General features: G+C 41.8%; 2 protein-coding genes and 1 pseudogene across 2 annotated transcripts in view; 1 reads left to right on the forward strand and 2 right to left on the reverse strand.

The window, feature by feature from the left end:
• Positions 1-15,836, reverse strand: part of LOC125884709 (islet cell autoantigen 1-like) — a 74,688-nt pseudogene extending 58,852 nt beyond the window's left edge.
• The window catches only part of LOC125884717 (cilia- and flagella-associated protein 47-like), a 124,358-nt gene that overhangs the window by 28,047 nt on the left and 74,692 nt on the right, over positions 1-21,619 (forward strand). The gene's annotated exons all lie outside the window — the stretch shown is intronic.
• Positions 17,630-21,612, reverse strand: LOC125884714 (ribosome biogenesis protein wdr12-like). Its single transcript, XM_049569830.1, is given in 15 exon segments — positions 17,630-17,953; positions 18,065-18,137; positions 18,808-18,940; positions 19,069-19,174; positions 19,435-19,575; positions 19,698-19,783; positions 19,869-19,914; positions 20,016-20,053; positions 20,056-20,103; positions 20,106-20,168; positions 20,246-20,361; positions 20,453-20,559; positions 20,756-20,850; positions 20,983-21,077; positions 21,434-21,612. Coding segments are annotated over 15 exon segments (1,266 nt in total). The 5' UTR covers positions 21,475-21,612; the 3' UTR covers positions 17,630-17,875.

A 21,619-nucleotide genomic window follows, 5' to 3' on the forward strand; every position in this document is an offset into this window, starting at 1 on the left:
CGCACACTAACAAGTCTACTATTAAAGAGAGCAAACCAACAGCTGCTATCTATGTAGCCTCACACAGTGGAAATCCTGAATGATGTAAACCTGTAGCAGAGTAGAAGTAGAGAGAAGTGTGGATGTCATTTATCCAGTGACCTGATTTGGCATGAGTAACGTTTTTCTCGAGAATAAGTGAAGAAACGAAGAGTTCAGTTCCAAAATGAGATATCCACTTGCTGAAAAACAATCACACTTACAGCGACATGTTCTTATTTGTCGTTTTTAGACGTCTGTTTACAAAAACAAAAGTAGTTTGAAAGAGCAGATTCATACGAATACAGATTTATTTCAGATAATTTTTTTTTTCAAAGTGGATAAACCGCATTTTGGAATGAGGCTCGACAAGAGAAACACTTAACACAATGATTCTTTGTTTGCTTGTCCAGTTTATTGGAAATAGAACTGCCAAGTTTTCGTCTGTTAAACTCCTCGAGTGAAATAAAAAGGCATAGTTGAATTAAATAAAGCATTTGTGATTGACTTGAGAAATACATTCTTTTTTTAAGTGTGTAAATCAAGAGTAAACAGTATAATACATGATGTGACACTGATACAGTTATAGTTTCCCTTGTGACCAACGCACATCAGTAGACTTCCTTCCTGTGTCACATTAAAAACAAAAAAGAAAAAAATTACTTGACTGTATCGTAGGGGTGTAAAAAAAAAGCAGAGATAGGATAGTGCAGCTGATATAAAAAGTGTTTTTGGAGTTGTCTGACTCATAATTTTTTCCCCATGATGCACCTTAGCTCCACTGAGTGAGATTTATACAGGCACACAAATGTCGTTACTGAGGATTTGGTTTCAGTTGGTGCTCACAGACGTCATATTCACATCTCAGCAATTAGAAACCCGACTATACATCTTCATATTGTAACTGTTAACTAAACCACACACTCCAAAATGTCAGTCTTGGTCATTATTTCCCTCAAAATATAATCAGTGGGAATTAATTCTGTGAGATGGTAACAGTTCTCCAGTGTTGATTCTTTTCCCGTAAAATAATAAATGCATCTCAAAATACACAACACACAGTTAAAAATAGACTTTACAGTGTTATTTTAGGGTCACTTTCTCAGTGTACTGCACAACAAAGACATCTGATTTTGCAAACAGTGTTATAATCTGAAAATAAATACATTTTGATGCATCTTAGGTGCAGAGTTACAGGATTTAAATAACCCACCCATCCCAAAACACTCTAATCCTCATCCTGTTTTAAAATTTCCCTCAAGAACAAAATAAATGTTTCCTCCTTCACACATTTTTCTTGGCCTTGGACTTGTGATTGTGAAATCTAAACGACAGATGGGACTGAAGATGATTTAAAACGCATCCTATTATTACCCACACTACATTCAGAGCCAGCAGAATCTGGGATCAGGGTAGACGATTAGCATGAAGAGGCTGATGGTGGCGCAAAAGCCACAAAGAGTTTGGACAGTGTGAGTTTCCACTGTGCCTGTAATCTGACTCCAGTTCAGGCTGTCATGACACCATCAGTGCTCTCCAGAGAGGCTCACAGTTCAGTGTTAGCCATTAGACTGAATCCCTAAGAGAAAACTGAGAATTTCCTCACAGGGTTCAATAAAGCGTCACATTATTTCTCAAACTGGTGGAGTCTTCAAAATCCAGAGTTTGTGCAGGGGTCTGTATCACAAAGCAAGTTCAAGTTTCGGTTACCTGACTTCACTGAGCCTAACATCAGTGATCCTGGATGAAATGTTGGAGTTACATTTTTAAATACATTTCATCCATCTTAATTTACAGTGTGTGACCTTGTCGCCGTCATCAGGTCAAAGTTTTAATGTGTCCAATACTTTGGTTTATCATCAAATACCTGCAAAACTAATAACATTTCCCATTAACCTCAGTTGTACTTTGCGTTTAATGTTAGCATGCTAACATTCTAAACTTAGAGGATTGAAATGGTTAATTAATACCAAAGTAACTGCTTCAGATGAGCCTGTTAGCATTGTTATTGTGAGCATGTTAGCATGCTGATGTTAGCATTTAACTTAATGAGGCTCTATGCGAAATTCAGGAGACATTATTAGCTGCAGACACATTATGTTCTGAGCGTACACGATATGCCCTACAAACCACCCCCACCAACAATATCAGATAAACCCAACAGCGTGGCAATTCATTGAACACTGCTGCAATGCCACATGGTAGTAAATAAATGTGAAGCAAAATGTTACAATTGTGATTCATCTTATGTCTAACAACATGTCATCCTCACCTAAACCTCCTCTCTTTTAACTTAATACCGTATGGCTGTATAAATGCTAACTTGGCATTTTCATCAGGGCTTTCAGTTCTGGACCAAGAAGGGAGCTGATCATGTAGGCATGGTGGGCGAGTCATGTAGCTCCTTCAGCTGGAGCTATACCTACTCGAAATTTAGAGCATTTGAGTTGTCTGCACAGGGTTCTCAACGTTGAAGTGGATGAGTGGGTGGCTAGCAGCTAACGGTGCTAACTCCATAAAAAACACTAAACAATGGCAACAGTGCTGACAAAGCTAAACTAAGGTGATAGATCATGGTTAATTTGTACCAAAGTATACATCAGCATTGTCATTGTGAGCACGTTAGCATGCTATGTTAGCATTATGCTGATGTTAGCATTTATCTTAGGTGCAGCCTGAAAGAGCTGCTAGCAAAATCCTCCCATTGTGTTATCCTGAGCTGCACTGATGGGATAGGAGTGTAAAAGCATCAGTACCGTCAGGAATGGTGATCCACCCCATGGCCAAAAAAACAAACCAAAAAAGAGTATGCATTGTTATAAAAGAAAGAAAGAGTTAAGTCCAAACAGAGCTGGATAACCCACTGATCTTGCTTTGTGATACAGGCCCATGATGCAGCTTGAGCTTCAACTGTTAGTGTGCAAATACAGGCTCAGTGACAGGCTCAGGGTCCCTTCTCATCTCCTATATATACTGTACGCCCTTCATCCCTTCATTCATATGTGACAATCGTGTGCTACGATGTTTAAACATTAAGCAGTAAATAGAGATCTTTTACATCCTGGGTCCCCTGTGATGTGTACACACAGCATACCAACACGCCCAAACAATGCAAACATAAAAAATAAAAAACACACACACAAAAAAACATGCAACGCCATCCAAAATAAACCTGTAACCCAAACATTCTCTCTGCCTGACAGAAGCTGCAATAACTAAAAGGTAACACAAACCACATGAGGTTTGCTGTGTGCACATGAGTCAGTAGCATCACATGTAGAGTTAACAGTCATTTACAGAGCTGCAGAGAGCAGCTGTGAGTCGCTGAGGAAAACGTTTAACAGCCGACAGTGTTTTCATTTTCCAGTGTAACACAAATATGTGTGTGTATTGCAAGTGTGGATATGTACACATCTCTCCTGGTAACAGAAATGTGTATGTGTGTGTGTATATGTGCATCAAGTTCTCTGTGTGTTTTTCATTGTTAAGGTTATGTTCTTTTACTTGGTTGTTGACATGAAAACTTGCTGACATCCAGATTCTGTGCGAGAAATTATACACTGCTGCTGCACACTCACAAACACACACACCAACAGAGCTTTAGGCATTGAGCAGCTCATCCGCGGAACGTCCAATGGCGTCAGGGTTGGAGAGGGGGTCCAGGTCTGCGAACAGGTTGAACCAGGCAGACATGTCTTTGGATCCACCTGGAGCAGCTGCACGCAAGAGCACACACACGTGGCGTTAGAAGGAAGTTTAGGTTAAGCAACTTAGATTAAACACAATATAAACTTACATGAAAAAAAAAAAAAAAAAACTGCAGTTCCTCTAGTGGCCACTTGAGGCTGACTCCAGGAGCGAGTCAATCCCCATAGACCCCCATGTTAAAATGCCCAATTTTACAGCAGAAATAAACATGTTTACAGCCTGGTACAAAAAATAATTTTGGTCTTTATAACTAATTTCCCCGTTCATGACAACTGTACGGTGGTGAATTTTTACATAACTCACCCCTTTACATTTTATAAAGGCTTAAAGTTTTGCATAATTAATGGCGTAACTTTGAGCTGCCATGGAGACAATGCTGGTTTGGTAGCGTAACCATGGTGCAACCCCAGATTCACAAAGTATAGGCATAGTCAAAGTTGCTGTTTCAGTGTGTTTTCAGTTCATGAAAGTAACATTTTGGTTGCCTAAAAAAAGTCTTGCTCAGTGTTTAGTTGTACTAAAAGACCCTTTTAAGGCTAATTCATGCTCAACATTATATATATGGAGACGCCGATGAACGGAGCACTCTATCCATACACTGCGTTCATTTTGTCCGTATTTGTGCACATTTTCTGAAAGCATATGGATGCAGACAAAACAGAGCAGTACCACCGGAGATCGTGGAGGCAATGTAGCATAGTTCAAATGAGATGCAACTGCAGTAGATGACAAAGAAATTTAAATAATGGCGGTAATATAGTGAGAAGAATACTCTGTCCGCATGCCATGATGTACTTAATGGTCTCAAAGACCACCGCTGTCTACAATGCTGCCTCCATTTAAAGGCAAATTATTAAAACTTACTCCACCTTCACCTTGTTTGTTGTTGTGTGAAACTTTGTGCTTGTGCCATCCACTGGCTGCACCTATGCCATCTTAAAGGATGCAGGGTGGTATGAGGGCAGTGGCGTTTACAACATTTAAAATGAACATATCCATTTTCATATGTAAAGGGAGTGTAAATGAGCCTTGACAAGTCAGATGTTCAGTTTGCCAGTAATTACATTTTGTTTTAATGGTTTTACGCTAGCCATAGTTAGCATTAGCATTACCACAGTAAACTATAGCTATAAATGCATCATGCTAACTAAGCTAGCAGCTGACATTAGGTTATCGACACCCTTTTCTCCAAATATGGTAACTTCTGACTCCAAAAATTCAAGATGGCAAGAGGCAAAATGCCAGACAGGGGGCTTCAAAGCAGAAGTCCACAAACCAGTGAGTGACGTTATGGTGGCTACGTCCATTATTAAATACAGTCTATGGTTTGAAGAGATTTGTTTTTTTCAGCTGGTATTTTGCTTAGAAGGTGTATATTCATAAATTAATTTGGATTTAATACAAATGCCACATTGCACCTGGGGCTGCGTGTTGTGTGATGCACAAAAAGAACACAACCACTGATAGAAAGCATACCATTAGCTGCTGTACTTGGAGCTGGCTGTGCTGATTGGCTCTGACCGGGAGGAGGCTGCAGGGGTGGAGCTTGGAACATAGGTGGAGTTGACCAGCCTAAAAGACAAAGCAGGGTTAAGAAAAGTAATGAAAGTCATCGGTCAGTGTGCTGCAGTGAGCCCATCCCTCCAGCAGAGTGCAGTGTGGCTGACCTGTAGAGCTCAGACTGTGATCCAGCAGCTGGGAGGGCAGGAAGCCTGTGGGGCTGGGGGGGGTTGAGGGTCGAAGTGCTGCTGGTGCATTACTTGCTGCTGGTGCATTACTTGCTGCTGGCCCAATACTTGCTGCTCCTGTGCCATGTGGAGGAACGCTGGGAGGGTCAAACAGCCCGAAAGCGTCCTGCCATTCTTTGCTGAACTCGTCGCTGGCCCCTGGGCCTGGGCTGAGGAGGTCTTTGAGGAAAGCCATGTCACCCTGTTCGCCATCTTCCACTTCTGGTCTCAGCGGTGTCCCAGCAATGTGGGACAGACCACCTGAAAGCACAGGGAAGGGAGAAAGACGGGAAGGGTTCTGTATTAGACCAGAGGCAAATACATCACAGTTGACTCTGAAAAGGCACCAGCTTGTTATCAAAGCAGAGATACAGATCACAGAGGTTAATTAGTTTGAAAAAGAAAAAGTCAAAAGGAGAAATGAGGGCCAAAATTACTAAAAAGACAACTTAATATTCAGGGCTGAAATTTTCTTAAGTTCACATTAATCCATTAGGAACATGTCGTATTTCCATGCTTGTATACTTTTTTAATCAAGAAAACACTATACGTCGAGCTGATTTTATTTGGCAGCAGAAAAATGCAATCTAACACCTTTCCTCTACAGCAGAAAGGTGTCAGGGGGAGATAAGGAGCCCTTTTGTCTGACATCCTAATTACCCTTTCATTTCATCACACAGCAATGTGACTTGGTAATTCAGAACACCTTCTAAATTTAATCTGAAATCCTGCAGAAGGTAGTTATCAAGACCAAGGCTCTTTCATGACAAAGCCAAGCTTCCAATTTGTAGACTGGTGGAAAATGTGGAGTGACATTTAAGTCAAATAAACCTTTTACAGCAGACTTGTGAGACACAGGTGCAACTAATGACATCAGTGGCTGCAAAGCACTGCAGTAATTACTGGGACTGAGCCATTGTTAATGGTATTAGTTCCACCTGTGCTTCTGCTGCGGTGAAAAGGGTCTATTTGGGAAGAACAAAGAAACAAGAGTGCTCTGATGCTAGGAAGACTTGCAAGATTCAAGATTTATTCAGGATAACATGTCGTGTATCAAATCCTAAATTAGTGTGTTTAAGTTTAACTTTTTTCTGCACAAAGAAACTGACAAGAAACATAATGAAATAATTTTGGCTTTCAAAGGAGGTGTGACACAAAAGGTTTGGGGTCGCTGTGGCTTTTGATGACTTAAATGTAATTTGCAAGGTCTAGGAAACATTTTTTTGTATTGACCATTCTCAGTTTTTGTGCTATATTATGATCCTGTGGATGTGGACCATGGCCACTGCATTTACCACGTATACTTGCATAGTACAGGTGTGTTCTATTAGATGTCATGAGACAGACTGAGATCCCCCTTTGTCAAACATTTGCTCCGATGAAGGTCGCTTGGCTTCAGGCTTCAGGCTTTATCTGCAAATACTTTGAGATTCTCTGCATTTTGGAAAATGGGATTTTTCCTCCTTTGCTTTCAGAAACCTCCCAGCCACACAAGCACTATTATAAAAACATCTCCATCCAAATAGAAAACAAGACAAGAGAATGCCAAACCAACGGGCAGCAATATAATCGTAACCTTAAAGTTGCACAAACAAGCAGATGAAGATGCTGGCCAATCACAGGCCTGAAGAATAAAGCTATTACCAGAAGGCTACCTGGAGCAGTGACCTCCGGAGTGCATTGTGACACCTCTGTTAATTAAAAAGTGGAAGTGTGACTGTACATTTATGTGTAAACATGTAAGAAGTCTTGTTAGCAGGGTTAGAACACGCACTACATTAGTTGCATCTGCCACTAAACAAAATGTCGCTTTATTTGTGATGCAAACAAAGTTTAACAAAAGGTCTGCTTTCAGTGACCTGAAATGCAGTTTGCACACGGACAAAAGGCCAAAATGCAAAAAAAAAAAAAAAAAAAAAAAAAAGGCTGCTTTCCAAATATACCCATGCATGTATGGACAAGGCTCAAGTGTACTGAATTCAACTCAAAAGACAGTTATCACTGAACCTGCCTGTTGTGCCTTAAAACTAATAACACAGAAGCCATGGTTAGAAAAAGGGACACCCAATCTGGGTGTTGCACACTGTACAAAATTACTTGTGAAACTTTTCAGTCAATCAATGGTCAGTAAATGCAACCCAGAATGAGTCTTAGGAGTGAAGAAGATGCTTGACTGTTTTCCTAAATAACAAGTGAAGACAGACTGAATCCAGATCCAAAGTGCTGAAGGAAGCAGAGCTGAAGTCCCTTGAGAGGTAAATATGTGTGACAACCAAGCGAAGTGAGATGAGAAAGCTGAGAACTAGCAAGACAAGTAGAAGAAACAGGAGACAGCAGGCCAGTTTACCAGTGGCAGGCAGCTGTAACTGGTGGCCTCCAAAGCCCCAGGGTGCATTCGGGCCTCCACCCTGCGGAGGAGGCAGGAGCTGAGGGTGAGAGGGAAGTTTGCTGGGGCTGGGAGCTGTGGCAGATCACAGGCCATGAGCATCAGGTCATCATCAGAGCCCGCTGACAGTCCCCTGAGGTCTTGGAGGGCTGGAGTAGGTGTGGTAGTGTTTTGGGGCACTGAGATCAAAGGATCATAAAGCCAACAGGCATCCGGTCTACAGTCAGCATCAGCAATCCCAATGTACACATTTACACAAGTGCTGCTGGTTAAAGAAATGCCAAGCAATACCATTTCTGTAAAAGTTCTCAACATACACACAGACTTACCATTGTCACTGGTTTGGCTCTGACCATCACTGCTGTGGCTGTGGTCTGGAAAATAGGGCACATGAAAAACAGCAGGATTACACATGATTTTTTTATTTGAAAATGTGACATAAACAAAGAAATCAAGCCAAAATAACACGAGTGCTGTTTAAAAGCAGCTGCTGTTAGTTGTGTCTTGATCTATTTTTTTACCCCGTCAATTCCAGAGAGAATCATTAGTTTGTTTTCAATAGTTTAACCTCATTTTCTAAAACACTGCTGCAGCTTTCAAACAATTAAGAGCAGTTACCAAATCATTTTATACAATAAATCATAAGTTAAAAAAATTAAAGCTGTCATATACAATAAAGACAAATCATTAGGGACTCATTATATTAGCAGTTTCATATCTGATATTTGCCCTTACAATACCCAACAATCTCTTCGCATGGTGCAACCATTTGCTACATGTGATGTTCTCGTTGGCTCTGTGTCTTTCTGTCACTTAAACTCTGTGTTTAAGACCACAGGGGGCAGCACATACCTGCTCCAGAGGCACTTCCTGATGGCTTGTCGTCATCCAAGGACACCAGACTGAGGAAGAAGGAAGGAGCAAGGGAGGAGGGGAGAAAATTAAAGAGTGCCTTATCGAGCTGGCGAGACACCGTTTTGCTATTTTTAGCAATGCAGTAGCCTCTATTTAATTTGGAGCTGTAGTCCTCAGGTTCACTACTCTAAAGGCCTCAACTACCACGTGGATCACGGCTGATCACCATATGTAAAAGCTGCCACACACACACACACACACACTTACTTGTGAGTAAAAATGGGCATGACATTGGCCTCATGTTTGATGAAGACATAGCTGAGGTTATTGAGTGCAGAAACAGACAAAAGGACAGTGAAGTGAAATGATAACGGAAGATGGAGAACAGCTGACAACAAAGGCGCGTGTGTGTCTGTTCATGATGACAGGGCAGAAAGGAGTAGCAAATTCCGTATTAACATGCTATTTAGTACACTAAAATAGTATGTATGATTTTTTTTAGTATGTCCCAAACCTCAGGATGAAACCAACAGTGCATGACTTGCAGAATATTACAGCATACAATCATTGGACACTATGCCAGCATAAATATTGCACAATGCAACGCAGTAGTTATGACAATGTTCATGACAGACAATGGCGGACAGCGACCAAGCCAGACGCACTGTTGTGGCAGGTGCGCCTTTAATTCGAGTCCATTAGAAGTGCTTGTTTTAGCCACTTACAGGCTCAGATTGTTATTATGAATGTCTTAAAATATTATGGAAAGGATCCTACAGCAAAATAAAAAGTATTTTTTACCTTCCTCAAATTTCAGTGTGTGTTTAGTGTGTTCTCTCACCTGTCTGTGTTGCTCTGTAGAGCCTTCTCCTTCTTCTCCTCTTTTTTCTGCATGTCTGTTAATTCCTCCAGCGGGTCTCGCAGGTCCTACAGGAGGGAGGAACACTTGTACTAACACATCACTTCCGTTGAGAGGACTGCTACAGTTACATTTGTGTATTCATACTGTGCTGTTGCTGTCTCCCTGGGATAACACGAGAGTGTCTCTTAAATTTGAAGTACCTTGAGTGTGGTGAACTGGTACGGTACATGTCCTTGAAAGGCCTCGTGGATTTCTGACATGGCGTGGGCCGTCTTCTCCCAAAACTGCAGCAGAGTGGTCTGCCATGACAACACGTAGCACATTAAATAAATGACAAAGACAAGTAAGGTAAACAGATTCAGATACTTGATGGGAGTGTTATTCAAAACCTAGCTGATTACACCCGTGGGAAGAGTCCCTCTACTACTTTTTTTTTGATATTTCAACCAAAGATGTAATAATGGTGACAGAATCACTGTTGACAGACACATACCTGGTAGGTACAGAGGGAGTGGGAGAGCATGTTGCAGCGGCTTGCTCCCAGCATGTCAACCTTCTGACACACATCATTCTTCAGCTTCTCAAACTGGCCCTTTGTCCCTCGGACCTGGGTTTGGACCTGAAAACAGAAAAAAAAACAAGACAATGAAAAACATGCACACACACTATAAACCATTAAAGTGGAAATAGACAAGTTTTTTTTCTTTGATTACACAATTTAATATCACTGTCCCAGTTACGGAAGTGGCATACAGAGGAACAACCAATGTTACTTTGGAAAACAAAATGCAGTGTGTCCTGTGTTGCTGATAGTTGCTCGGCTCTATCAGCTCCAACAATAGTGCCACTTGGAAATGCTAGAGGGAGGATGGGTGTTGAAAAGTTGTCTGCTTCCACTTTAAGAGGGTGTCAACTTGCACCCTAATACACGCAAACAAGCGCCCCCCTACCTTGCGGAACTTTTCCAGCTGTTTGTAGGTGTCTGGGTCCAGTTCTTGGGAGACGTCTTTCATCCAGAGCAGAGCTCCTCTGTACTCTGTGCGGGCCTTCTCCATACGGCTGACTGTCAGTAGCGTGTCAGCGATGGCACGACGCCTGAACGTCTCCACTTCCTGGTGCAAACGGTGCAGTGGTGGGCAAAGTGCCATCCTACGGAATAAGGAAAAGATACAATTTCATAAAATTATGAAAGTGATTTTTCACTTTAGGGTTTATGACGGTATAGAATGCACTGTATATTCATCTTTTTAACACATGATCATTGGTTGCATTATTTTCCGCCGCTGACCTCTGCTTGGCGGAGGTGCACAGAGCCTTGCTGGTGCGCGTCCATCATGTTGCCAGCCTTTGTGCGATCGTGTTCAGCCTGGAAACGCAGGAACAGGCCAAGCTCGTTCTCCTCCTGAGACAAGCCTGTGGAAAGAGCTCACAGTCAAAGTCCCACATGTACACAGAGGACCAAATGGCTTTGAGAACAAAACAAAATGAGACTACAGACTGTTTACAACAAAATCCTCTGAACCCAGAGGCACCAGTTTATCTTTTACAAAGACAAAGCAAAGATCATCTCAATCTCTGTAAATGCTTTTTCTTTTAGATTAGTGATGAGTGATGTAGTTTCATAGCTGACTTCCTCATACCATGACTGTAGAGGTGAGTATACTATTAACACTGTTTGAACGTTATTTTGAGTAGTGGAGACCAGTGTTTCCCAAAAGCTTCTTAGGGCTAATATGGTCGTAAATTCCCTCTTATGAACTATCCTAAGCTTAAGAAGTGTTTCCCAAAAGCCTTGTATGTGTAAATATATTGCTACCAGGATATAGAGCCCAAGTTTGTCTTAAATTTTGGACAAAAGCAGCTGCAGAACAAACACAAAAAGACATAAACTGCATCTTCTATTTGGGAAAAGACGGTTAGTTGTATGCCTCTTGACTCATCTGACATTGTAACGTCTGAAATTAATCTCTCCTGTTGTTAGTCAGAGACGAGATGTCATGTAACAGGTTTAGTTTCGACTGTCACTCACGTGTGATTCTGTGCTGGTACTTCTCAATCACCTTCAACAGCTCTGTGCACGTGAACTGAACCGAGCGAAAGAACTGCAGACACAAACAATACGATTAGAATACGGGGTTACTATGACAGTTTTCATCTCAAGACCTTTTCTCAAAACACTTTTTTTAAGCTACACATAGTTTTGAGATGTTCCGCCACTTCATGTCAATAATACCAAGACTTTATTTTGCAGTGTGGTGCTTCAGTGAGGCAGCACTCAGTGAACACAACATATTTTCTCTCTTCCTTGCTTATTGTCTGGCAGTCAGCTGCCTCTCCTCCCATCTGGGGGACAACAACAGTGACTAAAGGATGAGTGTGTGTTATAGCAAAGCCGAAACAAATAGATCCGCACACCCGTTAGAAGGATTTTAAAGCTGTGTAACGTTTTGAGCACCAGACCCTGGATAAATAAGGAGCGACGCCATCTTAAATACCCATAGGGCATTTACAAGCACACATAAATAAAGGGTTATCCATCGTGTTTTTGTCTGTGTCATAGCAACACAGATTTTGAGGCCACTCTGGTGCTGATATCCGATAGGAAGGAAGAATTAAAGGATAAGGGGGTTATCTCATGTCTGCTAGAAATCATTAGTTACAGCTGATGTGTGGTCTCTCCTCTCTGTCCTGGTAAAGCATAGGTGTAAATTATAAAATGAATGCTGGCTGAATTCCATTTAGCTGCTTCAGTTTCAGGGTCCTGGTGTTGTTTATGACGACTGTCACACTGCCATGACCTGCAGGGACACTTGAAAAGAATGCAGCTACTGTCATCAGTGCTACCTGTGTTTTTCCTTCTGTGACAAGGGAAAATGTCTGCTGGGGAAGAAGACTGACTCATTGGCAGCTGAGCCAGATAGATGAGGAGGTCACCTCACATATCCCAAGAGTGATTCAGAGGAACGCACCATAATAATGCTGCAGGTTCACCGGGAAAATATTCATTAAAGTTTGACGTGTCTGGATGTAGAGTTAAGCTAAGCTAATGACAGAGCAACAGCACCTATCAGACTCTGTCATTCAGTGAAACGTATGAAGATCAGTACAGCACTGCCAGTTTCTTCTCCCTGCACCCAGACAGGTGTAAGACTGTAAAGAGCAAAGGGAGGAGGTGACTTGTGTAGTTACTGATTAGCTGCAGAATAAACAGTCACTACCTTCAGTCTGGCTGCCTCAGCAGTGGCCAAACACCTGTTAGCGTCACATCTCTGGCAGTGTACAGGTCAGCGCACCTCTTCTGATGTTTATTAGTGAGATGACCGATACTGATCAATCCATCAAGATCATGTTTAACTAATGGCAGCTGCTCGGTCTGAGTCACAGCAGTATGGCCGGGGAAAAACAGAGGCAGATGGAGATAAACATCCGTGCCTGCCTTTGTGCAGACAAACAACTCTACATTCAGTTTTTCTAATTGAGATTTTCTGTGCCGGAGTCAAAATTTTCTCCGTCACCCAGACAAAGAAAAATACTGACTACTACAAATAATAAAAATCAGAACTCAGCAGAGATGAAATTTGAACATGCACTGAGGCAATGTTGTGATAAAAAATCAGGTTAAAATCAGGTTAGCTGTAAGGCTGCCATCCAGAAGCGGTTCCAAATCTAATCTGCCCTGGTGGGTTTTAGTGCTCTGCTGCTTCACAGTTGGCTCGGAGTCGAGATGAAATTTATGAAGGAGATTAAGTAAAGCAAAAAAGTGACAAGACAGATCTGCGAGTTTACTTTTTGTAAATGTCAGTAATGTGGTATCTTTGCGTGTGAATCTCTCTCTGCCTTGCACTTCACGTCTTTAACACTTTCCCCTCTTGTCTGAATTTGTCTCTGTCTCAGCGGGTACAAACGGAGGCACAATAGCAGGAGGACAGAAGAGGCCTGATCTTGTTCCAGAGTGAACAAAGCATCACAGTGCGGCTCTAGCAGCTCAGTGAAACTCTACCACGTCCCCGTCTCACAGGAGCAGACAGCCTGTCACAACTAAATGCCAGCCAGGTTTCAACCAACCAAAAGTGTCCGCTCTCATTTGTTGCGCGAGTGAGAAATGACTGAGAGGCAGAGGAGCAAACTGTTGACATCACTTCTCACAGCTGGGATGTGGTGTTAAGACATTTCACGTATAATTTGAACTCCTATAACTTGTAACAGCAAGAAAAGATCTGTGCAAACAGGGGACACCTTGTGCCAACACACTGTTGATGTTCTGAAAAACCTTTCTTCATATTCATTCTGCAGACACTTAATACCTATGACTTTGCCTCTGGCGAGTTCCCATGATTGTGTCAGTATTGGAAAGTAATTAATTACATTTTAATTACATTTACTCACTCCAGAGGGAAATATTGTACTTTGCACTTCGAATACATTTATCGGTTACTTCTCACCACGCAGATGGAAGCAGCATCCACTCATGGACGAGAGGCTTGTGCTCGTGACAATGCTAGATGTAAACATTCATGGCGTCCTCCTCAACCGAGCTGTAGCATTAGCTCATTCAGTAGTGCTAGGTGAGCTAGCAGTAGATGCACACTGCCTCTTTGTTGATAACACTAATGCACTTATACTTAAGTAAGATTTTGGATGCAGGAATTTATCTTGTAACAAAGAGGTGGCAGGAATGGTGCTAGCCATTGTTTGTCACTTCCTGTATCTCACAAGGTTAGGTAAACAGGTGTCAAGTTAAATGATGGAATATGGTTTTTCCTTTACAAGCTCCACAGTAAGACATACGAGAACAATTCTGGAAATAAAATAGAACCGTGTGAAGTGTTTGGCACTGTTATCGGTGTGAATTAAAGCAATGGTTTTAACCAAATGTAAAATCAAACAGACATAATACTTAAATAGCCACAAGTGGTAGATAGCACTTTGAAAAACGCAACGTTGGCGCAACGGAAGATAAGTGGTGGTAAGTCTTTACAGGGGAACATTACTGACTTAAACATATGACAATAAAAATAGTAAGCAACATTTCCATAACTAATTTTTATCTGGAGAATGGATTACAATAAATCTAGCAGTGATTAAGTATTGATGGAAAAAGAGGCAACATGGAAACAAAGCTTGTGTTTTTGCAGCTAAATAAATCTCTCCTGTCCTACCTCCAGCTTGGCATCCAGGTCAGCATCAGAAGCCACTACGTACTCATCCTCCTTCTTGCCCGTGGCTTTGATGAGGACCTGCTTGGTCTTCCAGAACTTCTTCTGCATGCGAGCCATCACCGAGCTGTCCTCACCAAGCAGAGCCCGGCCGCCGCTCAGCATGTCCCCTGCAAACCTGGAGCCGAGACTTCAGTCAGTGACGTGTCCTACTGTGTAGTTGTGCTCATAACAACGGTGTAGTTTTGTCACGATACTTGTCTCTAACTTCGGCAGAATACTTTGAAAGATAGAGATTGAGTAGGGATGGGAACTGATAGGATTTAACTAATACAGATGCCATTATTGATTCCGCATTTCGGTCTGATTCTTTATTGATTCCCTTATTTATTTCTGATCAATTTTCCGAGTGGAAAAAAGTCAGGCTACACAGATTTAACATAGTGTATATGAAATGAGAAAGAAAAACTCATCATCCTACCTGCATGGTGCTAATATTATTATAACATAGGACAATTACCTCTCAGTAATGGAAGCACTGCTCAGTTGGAAAGAAGTGGCACTCGTACGTAGTGTAAGACGTTTCAGCATATTTTGAAATCATCATTTTACAGTTATAACAAGTAACACTTTTGTCATCTCTCTAAGATGCACTGCTGTCTCCTCTCCGGCATGACTCCTTGTTGCAGTCAGTTCCCAGCATCATCATCGCATCAGTTTGACATCATTGTTTTGCAATGAACTGTCAGTAAAACATGCTAGCATTGAAACAAAGGAATTGATAAGCTCGGAGGCTAACGATTCTGACAGACTGCACAATTTCAAACCAGATCTCAACTCGAACAGGTTCTTGATTCCCACCCCTAATGCTGAGGGCATAAAGTTAAAAATGTATAGCTTTTATTTGCTCGTTTAGTTGGAGAGAACAGCAGTAGCTGACTGTAGAAATTAACAATAAAAGAGAGCAAGAAAGTCAACGGTATATCGATTCTGTAGTACTGAAACCATTTCAATTCATAAGAATCAATATGTATGGATACATCAATATTTTTTACAATACGCTATTGTAATTAAGTGAACATGAATTTTGCACATACCCATCCATCATTGGATATCAGCCTTTTCTGTTCTGAAAATAACAAAAAATACAGAGGTGATGTTAGACAAACAAAGAATACTGATAACAGGGTGAACCTTAAAAACCTGCATAAAGGTATAAAGTATAACTGATGTCAAAGACTGTCCATCTGGTTTTTATGTGTCTTTTTTAGGGTCCTTAACGTTACACAGAAAGACATGACAATGAACACTGCAGACTTTCTGATCTAGAAGAGATTTTGTGTAAGACTGACCGTTTCATGTTAAGTAGGAGGGACTGTCACTTTCTAACAATGAATTAAATAACTGCAAAATGACCTGCTGCTGCTTTTCCTGTTGCATTTTGCTGTGATACATACAAGGCAAACATGAAAACAGAGCTGACAGCTGTTCCCAGTCAGGTATAATCGAGTTATCATACAGGTTTATCTGTGGCTGGACAAAACTCATCGGTGCTAAAGGCTAAAAAGCTAATCTAATATTGTTCTTGGAGCAGAGATCAGACACCTGCGACTGTACGGAGTCAGGAGATACTGAGAGCCAGCTGTCTGAGGAGCAGGTGTTCAGTTACAGCAAATGCTGCCTTAATGACACGGGAAGAAACGGCAAAGTCATTTTGGCACTTACCGATACAGTACATACATTCACATTAAGGTATAAAAGTAGAAATAAACGTAACGTTGGTCGAGAAAACCTGCCAGAAATCGTCAGTGAAGGAGCTTGTGTGCTAGCAGCAGTTTAGCTCGTAGCAATGTCGTGGCAAACACAGTAATGTCTGGACACATTTAGCTAAGCGACCAAGCAATTCAAACATGTCCGGTTTTTCTGTTATGGTTAGATAATTTAATGAGGTGAATAAACCTTTACCTTGCTGTTAGTTTTATCCAGCAGTGCGAGCATCTATGCAGCGCTGCTCGGCTCCTCTGCCGATAGCAGTCATAATCTGAGTCAGAGAAACAGGATATGCAAACTAGCTTTGGCGCCGTTTGGACACAAGGGGTCGCTGCTGTTCAGGCCATACCGAAGATCGTCTATTGTAAGGGTGTGTCACTCATAGCTAACAATAGGCTACAAAAGCGGACTACACGTGGCCTAAAACTCAGTATAACCAGCTGAAATTTCTACTGTCTCAAATTCAATGTGTTGCAATTGTCTACATCCGAAGAAATAAAGGAGCAGCATTACCCACATTTGTCGCTTTTTGACATAAAAGCAGACTTTCAGCCACCCCACTTTGACTTTGTAGTACAATTAATACTCCATAGTGACACCTCTTCGTTTTACGCCCTCTCTGGTCAAACCAGTCTGAGGAGGAAAAAGTCCAGTTATCTACCACACATAAAGATTGTCTTTTGCGAGCCTAAATGTAAAAAACAATATATTTAATGATCTCTTACTTCTATCATCAGTAGTCTATTAAGCCACCATGGAGGTACAGAATTTTTCTTCTTTCCTCTCCTATTAAACATCTCATGACCCCTCAGATTTGTCTGTCAACCTTTTGGAGAGTGCACCACCCGGGTTGGGAACCAAACCAGCTTACTGTTTATAAAGTAGTTAAAGGGTTTGTTCACCCCAAAATCAACAATACTCATTTTTTTCTCTTACTTGTAGTGCTGTTTATCAGTCAAATTGTTTTGGTATGGTATGAGAGATGTCTGCCTTCTCTCCAATACAATGGAAATAGATGGCACTTGGTTTGTGGTGCTCAATGTGCCAAAAACATACATTTGCAAAACCACCATTGAAATATCACAAATAAACTGCCAAGCAGAAAAACTGATGAAACACTAGATAGGACACTTTTTAGGAGACAAAATTAATTTATAGTTTTCTTAGGTTACAGGAAAACAAAGACAATCTGTAAGAAAATAGGTGTAAAAAATTGAGGGGTAAAAATAACCAGGACAGCAAAGAACAAAGCAAGCAAAGTTCTGTACTGTACAAAATTCAAATTCAAATTCACTGCTGCTTTGTCCGTCTGTCACAACACTGATATTGTCCATCCTCCCGTCCTTTATGTCTGTGGTGATTGATGTGGTGGAGTCCATGCTGGATGTTGAGCCTACGCCCCCGCATCTGTCTGACAGGCTGAGTATCTGTAGGTGTACAGCTTATTATCTGCACCTCCACTTAACATCAGCTGAAAAGACACAGACAAAAGAACAGCAAGTTAGATGTTGTTGAACTGAAATATTTAAAGCTGCTGCATATTTGTCTTCAGTATACTGTTGCTTTTTTCCAGCAGTCTTACCCCACTTTCTGTCCAGTCCACACAAAACACTTTGTCTTCGTGGGCCGCCAGGTCATACAGAGGGGCCTTACAGCTGTGAGACATAAGAGCATCATTTACCTATTAGCTTTATTCACTGCATGCCTTTAACACAGAGGTTTAACACACAAAGAACGAAGAACACAAGAAAACCACAAAAAGGACAAAAATATACCAAAATACAACAAATGGCAGATTTCAATTGAGCGACGAGATGCAGTGGGTGTAGGCTAAAGAAACAGGGAGCTTCCTAAGACAGGAAGCTTGGTCCAGACAGAAAGCTGTTTTCTTTCAGATGCCTGGAAGTAACAGGATGTCCTGCTCTACGTCTGCATGAGTGATCTTTCACCCTGGAACAGCATAGGTTATGATCCAGCTTATGCTCTGACAGCTTTTGAAAATGAAACCAAAATATAAATGGTCTCAATGTAGCAAAAAAAAGAGGAAGAACTGGAATTTATTTGGTGCAAAGTGAAGTTGGACAAACGTGAGTGCAAACACCAACTTCCCATGACCTTAAAGAAATAATTGGGGTTAATGGCTGATTTAAAGTCAGTCAGGGAAGTCATAACGTATTGGACGATGGACTACAATAACATTGATTTGTTGACAAAAACAAAATACTATAGAATATCCTCTAAGTCCTGATGGGATTATGTTACCGACGTCTGATTGCAACACACATTTTTCAAAGTATACACAGTAAAACTATGTGCTTCACAGACCTTCTCGTATCCCACAGTTTGACCAGGTTGTCAAGGGAACCGGAGACCAGCTGGTGCTCATGTGACGGCGCCCACTTCACAGCGGTGACCCAGCCAGTGTGGGAGGTCAGAGACAGCAGCACCAGTGACCCGTCTGGAGAGGAGAGGAGGCGTTTATAACAGTGAAGAGGAAAGGTGCTCGCAGAGAGTGGAAATAAAACCATGCTGCAAAAACAGCTATGACAGTGTCTGTCGTCTGTGGTATTTTGAAGGAAGTGGTACCTTTGGTTCGAGGGTCCCATAGTCTGATGTGTCTGTCAGTGCTTCCTGAGGCCAGCCGCCGACACAGAGGTGAGTAGGAAATACAGTTAAACACTTTACTGCCCGTCTGTGGGAAAGGATGAAAACATTGGTCAGTTAATTTAGGAAATGACAAATAAATAGTGTCAAAATGTTTCCAGATTTCTAACGATTTTAATAATGTATGTATGTATATATATATAAAGAGCGCTGTATTTTACTGCCCTATGTTCAAATGATGTTCAATGCTACTGTCTTTTAGGCCTTTATTGACTGTAAATGATAAAAAAATAGTTTGTTTGAAACAGCTTTGTTGCCCCAGTTTCTGTTTTACAATGTGTTTCTCACCAGTGTAGTCTTCATTCCTCCTGTCTCGACGTCCCACACGCGGATGGTGTGGTCCCACGATGCACTACAAACTTCCTCACTGTCGCACCACAGGACAGATGACACTGCCTCATTGTGTCCAGATAACGTCATCAGGGGGGTCTGTGTCAGTATGACAACATTAGAACCTCATTTTTTTAATTTCCCGGCAACATGTTTGCCTAATACGTTCGTTTTATATGAGCAGCTTAGCCATACTGATATGACTGTCTTGGATCATTCACCCTAGTGAGGCCGAGCTGTTGAGTCTTCTGTTTCTTCCTCGGTCTGTCCGCAGGTTCTTCAACCTCATCTGCCTCGTCCGTGGGTACTGTAAGAACAAGGTTGGAGCTTGTTGGGGAGTTGCTTTTTATTCAGTCATGCTTTACATGCAATAAGTCATTCTGGCAACCTACCTGCTGACCAAATCTTCAACATTTTGTCCCAGGAGCCACTGCAGAACTGTATAGGAGCAACACAAATGCTTTGAGTGACAAATTACAACTGTTAAAGTCATTCTCCTTCCTTGATTTTCCCCATTTGCCACTATCCACCCTCTTTACCTTTGAGCCAGTTGGGTCTGTTGCAACAGTATCAACGCTCCTGTGTGTCCCCGACAGCAGTGTCTGGCTTTCACTTTGTTCCTCTCGAGTTCCACTCCCACAGCAGAAGGGTTTGGTCCAGAGAGGCCGTCAGAAGCAGAGAGGTCAGACCATCTGCACCGGAGCAGATGTTTTAAGAAAGGCTGCCGTATTACTAGCAGAGTGAACATCTGCCATTCTGTCCTACTCACCTCTTTTGACCCAGGCTACATCCTTCACCACATCTGTGTGTCCGGCCACTGTCATCACCGCCTTGCCCTCCACAGACCAGATCCTGGCTGTCTTGTCATATGATCCTGTAAGGATCCTGCAAATAAGTAAGTTAAAAACAAATAAAAGTAAGCAAAACAAACATAATGTCATATTGCTGGCTCTTGTTTGAGATGTGGTCGTCTTACCATTCAGTGTCTGCATCCACAGAGCTAATCCAGTCATCGTGCATCATGCACTCCTCGGGCTCTGGAGCTGTGACCCGCTCTACGTACTCTATCTCCACCACTTCTTCCTGAAACACAGACAGATGCACGGATGCATAAACATCAAGTTCCCAACAATGAAGTCCCCATTCGTACCTCTTCTGATTTAGACTTAAATCAAACACTGGATGTCTGCAAATGTCAATCATTGGAAGTATTTGGTGCCAGTAACGTTGCAAACACAAAGCATATTCACGCAGGTTTAAGCAGGCAGGCTGATCATACCGTTGATATGCCTTCTGTGTCCATGTGAGTGGCCAGCGGCGTTCGCAGGAACTGACCCCTGACCAGGAAGTCGAACTCCACTTCGCTGTGAGATGCTGTGGAAACAAAAAATGACACATGCGTTCAAAATATTGCAATTATTGGTGTTAAATGTGTATTAAAAGTGTAATAGTAATAGCCCTGCTTGGACTGGAAACTCAGTGAGCCAGAAATAGTCACATCTGTACCATTTTTAGCCTCCAGCAGCTTGTTGATGACATTGCTGAGGTCCTGCACTTCAGAGGCAGCAGGGATGGAGAATGGGACATCATCCACAACATACCTGTAAAGACAGATATGTTCTCAGTTTGTACCCTACACCCATCCAAATGCATTTAATATTAAATTGACTTGTTTGACATAAAAGTTACTATCTATATGAGGACAGCAGTAAGCCATAGCTTTGGACTGTTAGCATTAGCCAGCTAACTCAACAAGCTAAAACAGCTACGAACCGTTTAGAAGCAAATAGCAATAGGAGATGTAGCCATGAGTTACAGTACACATGCATGGGTAAAAGGCAGATTAGTGTCTCACAGTAGTGTCGCACTGTTTACTGTAAGTTACAGCTCGTTAGCCAGCCTGCTAGCCATCCCTGTTAGTTTACATCTGTTTAGATAAAGGGAATTGAAAACGTACCTTTGGTTCTCTGTGAAGAACCTCGCTTGTAACTGCGACATTTTTTAGTTATATGTGTCTCTTACAGACCACTAGCGATGTGAATCTAAGATATGGCGAAGTAGTTAGTGTGCTCCTTCATAACACATCGAACTCCCATGTAGTCATGCCATGTGGTACCAATGCTAGGCGCTGTAGCAGAGCACA

Source organism: Epinephelus fuscoguttatus, linkage group LG24, assembly GCF_011397635.1.
Source record: "Epinephelus fuscoguttatus linkage group LG24, E.fuscoguttatus.final_Chr_v1".
Classification (NCBI taxonomy): domain Eukaryota; kingdom Metazoa; phylum Chordata; class Actinopteri; order Perciformes; family Serranidae; genus Epinephelus; species Epinephelus fuscoguttatus.